The sequence below is a fragment of the Nanorana parkeri genome, unplaced genomic scaffold (genome assembly GCF_000935625.1).
Source record: "Nanorana parkeri isolate BGI_ZX_2015 unplaced genomic scaffold, ASM93562v1 scaffold807, whole genome shotgun sequence".
Lineage (NCBI taxonomy): Eukaryota > Metazoa > Chordata > Amphibia > Anura > Dicroglossidae > Nanorana > Nanorana parkeri.
Window position 1 is genome coordinate 220494 of NW_017307075.1, and position 13616 is coordinate 234109.

Sequence of the window (13616 nt, forward strand, 5' to 3'; positions counted from 1 at the left end):
CCCCAGCCTCTGACTCCCTTATCTGCGCTACTTCGCCAAACCTTATTCTATTGTAGCCGGCATTAAAGTCAATGGTGTCAGACGACCAGCATGAGTGGTAACATCACTCCCATGGGCCTAGCAATTTGTTGCTAGACCTGAGCACTATCACAGGCGAGGAAGTCACATGATCCCCTATAACCAGCTGCAATGAAGGAAGAAGTATTAGGGGAGTGCTGGTAAGGAGAGTATAACTGAATTGGGGGACTTTGCAGACACATTGTCACTTTGCCCTCCATGGCCAAGGTGACACTGAAGCTTTAAAATGCAAATATACAAGATGGTTATTAAATCGATTAAAGCAAATTCCTACTAATTCTTTCCTATTTTTGGTTTAGAGTGGTGAAGGGGTAGAACGTGTGTCAGTTAATAAAGGCTCCAAAGAGGTTCCCACTGCATTCCTTACTGGTATGTCCCTTTTAAAGTGGGTGCTGCAGTGATAGTGGATGGCGCCACTTCAAATCCAAGTAGTAAAGTATGCCTGATGAAGGGACCTTGAGTGGCCCCGAAACGTTGCTTTACGATGAGATGTGTGTACATCAATAAAATGAGCACTCGTTGAAGATTTTACTTTGGTGTGCTGGTGATATACATTACTAGTTAATAAAGGCTGACCATGTCCCTGTTGGGGAAATTGCCCCTTGCTTTCTGTCCTGGTGACCACTCAAAACGTTAGGGTGAATCTCCCCAACAAGGACACAGGGAGCAATTAATAAATGATAGAGGTTCTAATGTTTTCCCTCTGCATTCAAAAGTAAAAAAAAAAGAATTTTGCTGGATTTCCAGTTTAAGACTTAATTTGACAGTGATCATTAGGTGTGCAGTGTACAATACATAACTATCTGTGGTCATACAATGAGTCAATCCATTTGTGTATGTGATCATCATACAATTGTACGTTATACAAATCTGTGCAGATCAGCAGCAGATCTAATATAAAAGCCCAATTAAACTTTCAGTTCTACAGTCTAGATGCTTCAAAACAAAAGGTGTGCAAAGTCTTACAGTTCATTTTCATTAGAAAGCAGCCACAGCCTGAGTCGAAAACCTGCTCCCCTGCCATAGGATCCTTGCTCTCTGTGTGAAAGCAGAGGTCTGTCTGCAAAGGTCTAGATCTCCCCAATTAGCAGGGAGCGTGAGCTATGCTGAGCTATGGGCCTGACTCAGCAGGGGTGTGTTGGGCCTCTGCAGAAAAACCATTGCTTCCACCCACAGGGCCCTTCTCTACAGCATGTTGGCAGAGGAATGGGATTTCTGCTTAGGCCGTGGCTCCCAAAGTTCAGTTGGGCTTTAACGCGAAACTGTGACAAGTACTTGATATTCCTGTGTATAGGCAAGTTCAGTGACTTTCAAATATATAAAGTAAAGTATGAAATACAGCTGAACTGTAAGACTGAGGTTTTAATCTGAATTTCAGTTCCAAGCAGAAAACTCCTGCACGTATTTATGAACACATTTAGAACTTGGAAAATCATTTTAAACATATTTGTGCAAGCATATGGTGACTTTTATATTACAAAAGAAGTCTTTTCTTGCTGGGATCTGTGGCATTTATTTTTTGGCTTCTTTTCCAATAAAGAGATGTTTTGTATTCCCAGTTGATGTTGTGGAATACACTGGCAGCTACTGAGGTGTGAACTGGTGGTTGGAGACAGTGAAGTCTAAAACTTGAAGTGTGGTCGCCAAGGCAGCATACAAGCGAGATGTATTAAATTGAAGGCTATACACTGGGCTGCTCGTTGGACTTGACAGGGAGAAAGACTGAAATAAGAAAACAATATGCAATTATAAGATCAGATGTTGATGGAGAAAATAAATATACATTGTATTAATTTATACTAGAGGTAATAGATAACAGCAGGCTATACTTGGCAGACCAGGATTTCCTTTGCCCTACTACAGACCTAAGTGACTGGGAGACAATCCAGATCCATCCTTAAAGTGACACCAAACTCAGGAGTTAAACCTTAAAAATTATTTCAAGAACCTTAACTTTTAACAAAAACATATCTTATTTGTGTATCACTCAGCTGTAGATCTACAAATCATCTCTGAATTGGTGCTGACACTGTCCTCCCTTCTGGAGGGTGACTACTTTTGTTCCCCATGGTCACTGTGTGTGTTGTAAAGTAGTCCCCGCTCCAAGCTCACTCCTGTGATGGACTACAATCTCACTTTTTTTTTACTAAACTAAACGTGACACTGTAGTCCATCACAGGAGTGAGTTTGGAGCGGTGGCTACTTTACAACACACACAGGGACCATGAGGAACAAAAGTAGCTAACCCCCAGAAGGAAGAACAGTGTCAAAACCAATTCAGAGATGATTTGAGGATCTACAGCTGAGTGATACACAAATAAGATATGTTTTTGGTATTAGTTTGGGTACTTGAATGAATTTTTAAGATTTAACGTCTGAGTTTAGTATCACCCAGATAGGGTAACATAATGTAACTCTAATGGGAGCCAAATATCTGGCATCTGATGCCTCTATATTTCAAGGAGCATGGACATATAATTTTGAAGTACACACATGAAACTAAACTTCAAAACACATTATGAAGAACAAACTCACCAGTGCCACCAAATATACTTATTCATGTTGCACTTAAAAAACTATTTGAAGATACAAAAATTCAAGCTAACTGCATTTTGCATTGTATATAGTACAGGACAATGGTAATAAAATAAATGAATAAAACAGTGTATAGGTCTCTGTGGCTGGCATGAACCTCTAAACATACCTGTAAACATCGGTTCATTCTCTTGTCCCACAATCTCACAACACCATAGTAAGCAGACCCAGTGGCTATCATGTGATTGCCATCACTCTGCATGCAGTACAGGACACTGTCATGAGGCTCCTCCCATTCCTTCACACACCTCCTGAAAAATAAAGCTATGTTAAAGTATGGCAGTCATACAATGGAACTGGCACTATTCTGTTGCTAGCATAGCCAATACTAATGTAAGGATCTGTCATTTTGGTTAAAAGATGCCATGATTGGTAGTGCAATCAGTTGGAAAAACGGCATTATGGAAAAGTCTAGTATGCTAGATTATAAATCTTCAAAGCTGGAGCTCAGGCAGATATAAACAACACAAATTAATCCAGCTCTGTATATATCATTTCATTTTTTTTAATGCAAGTACCTGAATTTGACATGTCAGCCTCTTGCAATCTCCTGGAAAACTCAAATCAGGAGAGGGTGAAGCAACACAAGAGCTAAGTCTACTGCTCAAAAAAGACTTGATGACTAGACAGTGTCTTCTTCACTGTCTCGTCACAGGCTGGGGGAGGGACAAGACCTGTAAATCTTCTGCTCTGCTCCGGAACTCAGGGCAGAAATACAAAATCTTTTGGCGGTAAAAGAAACTATCTTATATCCATTTCATCTGTGTTTGCATAAAAGTTCAGCTTCAGATCAAAGCAGTTAGCAATCAATCAGCATTTACATTTTTTTTTTAATCTTAACTCCTTAAAGTATTAGTAGAGGCTGGGCATTCTCTGAATTAAGGTACAAAACATCCAGTGACTCCACAGCAGCCGCTTAGCTGATGGAGGCACCCGCTGCGGGGACCCACAAGAAAACGAGGATCTGAAGGATTAAAACAAAAAACGATTTCTACATAAATGCAGTCTACCAGTAATAAAAACAAATAAAAAATTAACGATTAATATCACTTTAAAGACAAGGAATGGATGAAACTTCTGATTGCTATGGACAGCACATAGAGTTCTTCTTTTAGACACTTAACCATGAACACCACTGCCAATTTTTTATATACTGCTGCATATTAATTTCATGTAAGCATAAGTAGAAAATTAATAGGGGAACAGTTGTCCCCATTGCAAGACTGCCCCTCACCTCTTATTCTTATAGGGTTTTAATCCTCCCCTATTCTGTCCAAAACTAATCAAAAAGGTTTGGCTGTACATACATTTGAACCTCTACCTAGTTTGAACATCACAGATGATGCTCAGATTGTCACTTTTTGCTATTATCAAGACATGTATGGCCACCCTTTAAATAGAAGTATAGAAGTAATAATGCGATAATAAATATATTTATGTGTGTGTATATGTGTGTGTGTGTGTGTATATATATATATATATATATAAATATATATATATATATTATAATATATGTGTGTGTGTGTGTGTGGTTACTTACTGTATTTATGACTATATTTCCCACATTCTTAGGTCATGAACAGCTGAGCAACAGGAAATCCCTAAGTAACGCTTTACACATGGATCAATAACATTCAACTGCACAATGAAATTCACTTCCTCTGTGGTATCAGCAGCCAGTGTAGTGTAGGGAAGCCTACACCGTAGCTATAACCTTACTGCTTTAACTTCTCAATCTGGTGTGATCCTTCCAAATAGCAAATATTTAATTTCACCCATAACAATAGGGAAAGTAGTGTTCTGCTTTTGTGAACTATTGTACACGTCCCGCTTAAAGAATAACTAGAGGCAAAAGTTTTGTCTTGAGATTTGTATAAAGTAGTTAGAGCTTGGAATCACTATCAGGTTTTTATTGCTGCCTGAATCCCATTAGGCAGGTTCAATCTTTCTAATTGTCCTGATAAAAAATATCAACAGGAATAAAAGTGATGTGTAAATCCAAAATTTAAGTTGCCACCAAAACAGGAATAGAGTGGAAATTGTCCAATGGGAACACTTCTTTCCGTATAAAAGAAAAATTGTGTGCGAACTGTCTTACAGATGAAGGCGGTTCAAGGGTTAACCAATGGTGGGAACAAACCACAATGTTATTTAAAACATTTTTTTTTTCCTGTATGTTGCATTTTCTTGAAAGCCGTTGCACAATTCTGTCTTGGATCGACAGTGAGTGAATCTGTGACGGTTTTCAGCAGGATTAGGATTTCGTTTGAAAAATACTTTTAATTTAAGCAAAGAGGCTCTTAAGAACGTGGTTTGTGATTTGCTTAATCTTCCTTTTAAATATATCCTTTTTGGGTATAGAATCCAATTTCAAAGATATTGGAATCTATCAAGGAGAAGCCGTTCTATGCCGGTTGCAGTTACTTTTGTTATAGTAGCTAGTGCACGTTTAATTGCACTTGGTTCTTACTGATCATTTAGGAGATTTTACCCACCATGAGGGGTTGTATTGAAGGGTCAATCTAATTCAGCAGTGATTGTAATTTAAAGTTTTTGCTAGTTCGTGTTGAAACAAACAGCAAGTTTACTCACATGACCTCCTGGTCAGTCCTTCGACTTTCCGCTCATATCTTTTGGTTTTCCTCGGTTGGTGGGGTATCCAGGTGTTAATGATCCAGACAGACACTAGTGCTGTTATATAAATCCACAGGTTGCTTTTTGTCCAAAAAGAAAAAACAAAACAAAAAAAAATTTTTTTTTTTGGCTGTACAGCAGGCGATCTCTGGGTCATCCAACTGGTCTTTGAGAGCAGCGTCTACGCGTTTCGCACCTCCTGTCTGGGGCTTCGTCTGGATCATTAACACCTGGATACCCCACCAACCAAGGAAAACTAAAAGATATCCAGTGACTCTCTTTTTTAAAACCTACAAACATCTTCACTCGGGGGAAACGCATGAGCGGAAAGTCGAGTTAACTAAGTATACAATTCACTCAAATCTATGATTTTTTTTTACCAAAGGAGATACCCCCTTAAAATGTGGTATTTATATCATCATTTAGGCTTTATTTTTCACCTTTGTTTTTTTCTAGTGAAAAAAGGCACATGGGTGCAGTCATTTGTACCCATAACATTAAAAACCAGCCAAGGCCTAAAAACTTATTTTTAATTTGGCCCCATTCTTGCCTTCAGCATTGCATTCTTCTCTGTATCCTCCTTTGGATAAACTTATATTCCAGCAATGTGTTCTTACATACATAATTGCCTCAAATTGGTAGTTATGTACACTTGCACACTGCCACAGGTGGACAGGCTGCAAATACCGACTGCCACAGCCATGTGCTGATTACCTAAAAACATATTTTTGGGTGAATTGACTGTTTTTCATGTGATATTTATCTAAGTTTTTACACTTTCTGCATTAATTATCTCACATTTGTTAATTTGGTTTAAATGAATTGACCCTTTTCTTACCACATGTGACCCTATTATCTCATACGATTACAATGTTTAGTCAATTGAGACTACAGATGGCAAAAAATTAAAAACTGGCAGCAGTTTTAACCCCTTCATTTTTTATCCAAGATTAAAAAGAAAGCTTTTGGCTTTAAATTTACTTTAATCAGAAATAATTTATTTGCTTCTCACCCCTACATGTTACCACAGCCTTGTAACCAACAAAGGTTGCAATGTTTTGCCTCATCTGAAGAGGCAAAATAGCAGGTTTTACTTGCAAGTGGCAAGGTGTGCAAAAGTGAAATGTGGAACTGAGGCTCCCAGTTGTTATTATCAAAGTAACCTCCAGAATGGGAGGGAAGGTTTTGTTCTCTTCTAATATTCAAGGCCTCCGGAACACTAAGCTCTGGAGTGCTCTGTCTGTTTTGTGCTCTTTTGATAGGTAACTTCCTACACATATTAGAGATAGATAACTGTAACCAAATATAACCTTTTCATAAGAACCCAGCAAGCTAAATATCCTGTTTCCTAAAGAATACTCAGGAATGCAGCAATAGAATGGATTAAAGTCTATATCAAAACATAAAAAATATGCAGTACTTTTCCCATGCATATTTCTCCATGTTTTATCCCTCCAAAGACCCAGAATGCACAGAAAATAATATGATCTCACTGTAAAATCTTTTATACTGCCTGGTTATACTGCTGCCTACTAAAAATTAGTGCAGAGGCAAAGCAAGTAACTCAATGGATTAAAAAAAAAAAAGACTTCACAGCACATACAAAAATCTTAGTCTCGTTCTTGCCCATTGAGAGACACTGGCATTTAGAAAACAGCCAGGATGTCTAAAAACAGTCCAACTGTGGGGTGGGCAACAGTCACTGACAGGTCCCATCCCATAAGGGACTGGGAACTATCTGCAACTCAGAATTACTTGAATGAGATGAGGATAATATGGGGGAAATGCCAACAGCCAAGACAAGGGAAAAAGAGGATCAACCTGATGCTCAAGACCAGAATAGATTAGATCACTGCCCAAAGGGAATGATTCCACTCAAAAGAACACTGTGCCTGAACCAGTGAGAGGCTGTGAAACTAAACAAACATGCCAGAACTGGTGTAATAAAATAACTACTTGATAAGAAATAAATAGACCAACAATGTGATGTGGTCAACAGAACAAAAAACCGCTGCAGCAAGTCTCCAGGAGAACAGGTATCCCAGAGGGAACTTTGCATTAAAAACAGGTCAACAGCTTTACACTCCCAACCATTAGGTTTCAAGGAAAGAAGGTTCCATGATAAGAATTATATTGGCAGAGAACTCAAGGGTACCAACTCTGAAATCAGAGTGACTGAATGAAGGGGGTAGGGTGCACGAGAGGTACCCCTATAAAAGGTAGGCAGGGGTGACTGGTACAATGTGACACCAAAAAAAAGAGGATGGGCAAAACCAACCAGAAGCATCACTGGGGTCTGACAGGGGAAATCTGCAGGACCTACCCAACACTAAGCACAGAACATGGTTCTAAGAATCACCTCACCTGTGCTGGTCTAGCAAAACATCCATAGCCATGGAGCAAGAGGCAAGAAACTAATCCACACCACTAAGAGCATGACCAAGGAAGGAACTTACGTAAGAATCTGCGGATCATTCACAAAAGGTGGACCCCTCTTCAGATGATCAGATCTCACGAAGGCCCCTGGATGTACTCTATCCCCAACAAGAGGTACTGTAGCTTCAGCAGGATTCCAGCATGTCCCACCTGCTGACAATACAAGACAGCCCAGTGCAAGCCTCTTTATTTGGTGAATGAAGGCCACTAGTTCAGGAGAGCCAGCCCATGTATTGTGTCTAAGGAAGGCATTGTGGTTGAGAGTATTACCGTCATTGTGGTTGAGAGTATGTGTCATCCAGCGTATGGGTCAGGCCACCTGGTTCTGTTGCCTGTCACCTACAACATTTAGGTGATGTCCAACAGAATCCAACTCAGGTAGGGATCATTTTTCTGGCAGTTGACAAAGGGTCAAATGACACACACGGTGTAGACTTCTTTAGTAAAGTATTATGCTGATTAGCCTTGCCCATAGGTGTCCAATAGTTACCAATGCTAGACACCTCTTTGGTCAAAGCTGACAGGTGATAGGCCATTTAGAAGTGTTCTGGTGGCAAAGGTCTAAAAAGTTAACCCTCTTCATGGAAGGTCATCTGAGCGGTCCTCAATGGGGGTGCAAGGAAAGGGCATCAGGGTAGACTTAAGGTCCAATGCTTTTAGAAATATCAGGAGCTCCGCAAAACACTTTTAAGTTCTTACTCTCCCAATACCCTAGAGCATATGCGGCATGCTCACCGGATAAGAAGGCAGGAGTGGTAATTCTCTTAAGGGACTCATGTTCACTCAAGCCGAGTCATATCCTTCTGGACAAACAGGGTAGATACGTGCTACTGAGTGGAACTTGGAATGGTATCCCTACCACTATTTGTAATGTGTATGCGCCCAACAGTAATCAAATTTTATTTCTTCAGCGAACTCTCGCTAAACTAAAAAAATGGGACTACACTTATCTGGTGGTGGGGGGTGATTTCAATTTACCATGCTCAGTGGCATTTGATCACCTTGGCCAGCCTGGCAAAGCTCCCCCTAAGAATACCAGTGCTCAATCCAAGCGCTTTCGTCGCTTATTAAGGCAATACTCTCTCATGGACTCTTGGCGAGTGTCACACCCCTCAGAGAAGCGTTACTCTTTTTTCTCTCCGGTGCACGCAACGCATACTAGATTGGACTATTTCTTTGTCAACATGCCCGTGGTGAGAAACATGACAGGAGCAGAAGTGGGAGTTATTTCCTGGTCTGACCATGCCCCTATTGAACTACACCTTCAATTAGCCCCCAATCGCTTAAAACAGTGTCATTGGAAACTCAATGAAAGTCTCCTAAAAGAAGAAGTGCCCCGACTACAATTGGCAGATGAGATTAGGTCTTTTTTTGCTGTCAACATGGGGTCTGTACCCTCCCACTCCATAATTTGGGAGGCCCACAAAGCCACCATAAGAGGTCAATGCATTGCACTAGCGTCCAGGCTCAAAAAGGATCGATTATTCAAAGTGTCTCAGCTAAAACAGTCCATCCTCAATGAGGAGCGCAGTCTGGCTCTTAAGCCGGCTAGATCCACTTTGCGTTCACTTATTAATCTTCGAGCCCAGTTACGTCATCTTCTGATCCAGAAGACAGAGATGTCCATGTTATATCTCAAGCAGCGATATTACGAGAAAGGAGACAAAGCCCATTCTATTCTAGCGCGTAAACTTAAGACTGATATGGACAACAGACGTGTCTCAGCGTTGAGAGACACTAGGGGGGTTTTACACCATCATCCTGAGAAAATAGCGGACGTTTTTCAGGAATATTATGAGGGATTATATAACCTAGATGGTCCGGCTTTCAATGTACAAAACAACGCTTTGAATTCCCGCATTAAGCTCTACCTTGAGTCTTGTAGCTTCCCAAAACCTACACAGGAATCATTACTGACCTTAAATGCCCCCATAACGTCTGAAGAAATTACTAACAAACGAGGAGATTGAGTTTTTATGGATGGCGCCCGTACACCCATCAGCCTTGATATGGTCTAAACCAACAAAGATGGAGGGAAGCCAGGTCCTGTCCTCTATGCAACTACAATTGGCACTAGAAATATCAGGAGCTTCCAAAATATAATGAGGGGTCAGGTCCTTGTTAGGGAAGGGAGCAGGAGAAACTGGTTACAGCCAACCTAATAGGTCAGGGTTCCCTCTAGAGAAGGGGGTGCTGAGGAGTGCAAGGTACAAGGAGGGGTTCAACAGTATCCAAGGGTATAGAATTTCTCTGGAAACGTTTCCACTTGAACAGAAACAAAGGGTCCCTGTATGAGGGAAATGCAGGAAAACCTGGGAAGATACACTGCCACGTGCAGTAGCAAGCAATAAATTGTGAGGGTCAGCTAAAGGAGATGCCAGACACAAGGGGGCATCCTGTGGGCTAAAAGGGGTATCTTGAGCACCCAAATGCTAGGGAGGCAAACTACCCAAAGAACCTGTCTGGATGTAAAAAAACACTCACTACTTGTGGAAGTGGGGGGCATCTTCATGTAAAAGGCCTATCAGAGGGGTTAGCCGACCTCAGTGGGATTTAGTCTGTGAAGATATATGAATATCTACTGCCTAAGTAGATGAAAAGGGTGGGAAACCTTAAACCCCTCTAAGTCATTAGCATACCCTGGCCACCAAGAGTGTTGCTAATAAATGTCAAGAGCAGATCTGAAAAAAATAATGTCACTCGAAGGTTTATTACTCCTTGGACATATCATCAGCATTCCAACCACATAGCAAGGGTGCTCTATGTACACTGAGTGGCCAGATTATTATGACCACCCCATCAGTACTTCGTTGGGCCACGAGATAACTCCACGAGATGACTTTGTTGGGTTGCCTCGTGACTCCACGATATGTTGAAAGGTGATGCGAGGAATCTGACACTGCACTGTTGCCCTTCTGTTGTCTTGTAGCAGTCTTGCCACTCTCCGTTCTGCCCTAACATTGACTAGTCGCTGACGGCCACAATTTGCATGTTCAGACCCAGATTTTCGGCTGACAGTCCAGTCTTTAAACACTTTAACAACAGCTGCTCTTGAACATTTAACGAATTCTGCTGTTTTGCTGATACTCGCTCCATGGCTCGCGCCAACAATTATCCCACGTTCAAAGGCTGTTAAATCGCGTAGTTTAACCATATCTTCAGAAAAAAATCACTTCTACCGTCGTGGTAAACAACCTGCTTCCCTATTTATAATGGTCTGGCCCTCTAGCAACTTCAGCACGAAATTATAGCTAATTATAGCTAATTTGCCTACAAACGTCAGGTGGTCATAATAATGCATAATGTGGTAGACCCACTTTGAAATGCTGGTCTACCACAATGATGGAGAAAAGCATTTAGAAAATCTACCCTAAATGCTGACACAATCTGACCGATTAAGATTACTGCCAGCACGGGATGGAGGACCAGACAATTCAAATCAAACTGGGATTTTAGGAGGGACTCTAGCTGTTTGTCAGTGGAGTCCCGAACGGTGAGCAGACCCACAACAACCCTAGTGGTCTTCCGGTTAAGGTGGGTCATTAGTGTCTTTACAGTGGGAAAAGACCACCAGTTTACAAGTTCACTTTTAAAAGGCAACAGTTCCGACCTACTCTGAGGTAAGGCCTAGGACCCTTCAGTCCGCATAAAGAAATCATATGGCAAGTGTTGTAGAAAGTTATTTTAGAGCTATGTACCCAGCGCACTCGGATGGATGGGTGAAGGGGGTGGGGTTTTTTTTCTTTAAATCTGAAGAAGGGAGAGAGGTGATTAAAAGCAATTCACCGGCACACGCTTGAATTACTTTTATCTACTATTAGTGTTTTGCACGGCGCCATCAGTGTGGTCACCTGAGCACCACATATACCTTGTGGTTTTGAGACCGTGGCAGTGCGAATGGGATTTGGACTTTGTTGGGAGAGAGGTGATGGCGTGCTGCTCTTCTGTAAGCAGGTGGAGGTGTCCTGCTGTAGAACTGGAAAATAGAAACACACACAAAAGTGCCACAGTCTAGCGCAATGATAGAGGGTTTGGATGGGGAACAAATAATTACAATGTTGTACTCACATGGATACTAACTGTAGTTAAATCATTACATGTAGCCACAGCTGTCAGGCTTTTGAATGAAAACTAATAGAACTTTCTATTTTCCAGTAGAAAGCTCTTTGCAGCTGTAGACCCAGGACCTAGAACAGAAGGCTGGTCTTCTGGATGCAGGGTGAAACACACTGCATCAATAAGGTTTAAAAACAACCCCCTGTAAATCTGAGTCAATGTCAGGAGACTGCGGTGCATCATAGGTAGTCTTTTCATAAATAAACTGTTAGGACTCAGAATCTGAGGCAGAGATGGAGACAGGGGCTGCAGTTCTGGTTTGATTTAAAGGAGAACTATGGGGTCAGTGTTTTTCCCCATAGTTTTCCTTAGGGTAACGGGAGGACACAAACTAGCGTCCTCCCGTTACCCTAAGCTCAGTATACCGCGAGCTACGGCTCACGGTATACGGAGACGCCGCAGCCGGAGCGGAACCCGACGTAGATGACGGGATCCGCCCAGCTGCGTGAGTGACAGCTGGCTCTGCCTATCTAGAGGCAGAGCTAGCTGTTTTTGCACTTATCAAACAGATATAAAATGCCTCCAACTGTATATTTACCAAACCAAGAGAGCAAAAAAATATGTCCATTGTTAGGGGGTTTACATACACGTTAATGGAAAAAGCCCCTCATAGGGAATGGACACGAGGAACAAAATAAGGTGAAAGTAAATAGTCTGCATTGGCAACATATGTCTTGTGATGCTGCATTTGCAAAGCAAAAATATCTTCCATCAAAGATGATATAAATGCAGTCTAACAAAAAAAAGCATTGATGAGTATTGATGGAGGTGAGATCATCCTGTGTACTGAAAGGAAAAATCCTCACTGCACTCTGTCTTCAGACCTTCCCGCTTTTAAGTTCTCAATATTGGCCCACACTTCTGAATTATTGTATGAGGTCAGTGTCACAAGGGTTTACTACACATTTGTTCAATTTTCAATATGCAAATCTGAAGAACTGTATCAAATGCTGAATTCATTCAAAATACATTTTAGCTATGAGTGGATGCTTTTAGACATTGGCTTTTTGCATCACCTATTGATTCCACCAGTGTAATCTACCCACTACACTTCCTGTTCAGGTACCCAAACACTCATTCCTTCTGTAGTATGGAGTATGGAGGATCTTCACTTCAGCTGCCCCCCAGTGGTATGAGCGGTATGGTATGCAAACAGCACCATTTTACAATAGCAGCATCAGTGCATTAAATCATCTGCAATGTTCCCTCCACTAGCCTGTCTAGCGAAGGAGTGGATTTTGGCCTTGATGGTCACACAACCAAACTTTTTGTATAAAATAAGGGTTTTATTGCACTTTATATTTATTGGGTATACTAACTGGGCTCAGGTCCCTCAGCAAAGGATAATCAAGTTATATGCAGTGAAAGGGGGAGGCGCTCTTCCAGTATGAACACTTAAATTAGACCATGGAATGGCATTGAATGACTCTTATGTTCTCTTTGGTACCTGTAGAGCTGATGAGGTAATGAGTACATTGCAGTTATGATTATGCATAACCGTGATGGAATCATGACCTTAATATGATTAAACCTTCTAGGAATATCCTGACAATTAGATTTTTACAACTGTTTTGTACAACAATTCAACTTTTGTTGAAATTAGTCATGAACCAAGTGCTAGTTAGATTATACCTAAGGGCCTACCTATAGCCATAGCAGACCATAAAACTGCTCTGGGGCCCTAAGCTGCATAGTGGTTTATGCAGGTAGCAATAGCATTTGCCATTTTCATTATGGATAAAATAATTATATATATA

The 13616-nt window shown here is 41.1% G+C and overlaps 1 protein-coding gene across 1 annotated transcript in view; it reads right to left on the minus strand.

The window, feature by feature from the left end:
- Positions 1-1530: 1530 nt before the first annotated feature.
- FBXW4 (F-box and WD repeat domain containing 4) overlaps positions 1531-13616 on the minus strand; it is a 153463-nt gene continuing 141377 nt past the window's right edge. The window contains exons 8-9 of the mRNA XM_018565029.1: positions 2783-2924; positions 1531-1800 (exon numbers count right to left, since the gene is read on the minus strand). Coding sequence (XP_018420531.1) covers positions 1663-1800; positions 2783-2924 — 280 coding nt within the window. The 3' untranslated portion in view covers positions 1531-1662. The remainder of the gene's footprint in view (positions 1801-2782; positions 2925-13616) is intronic.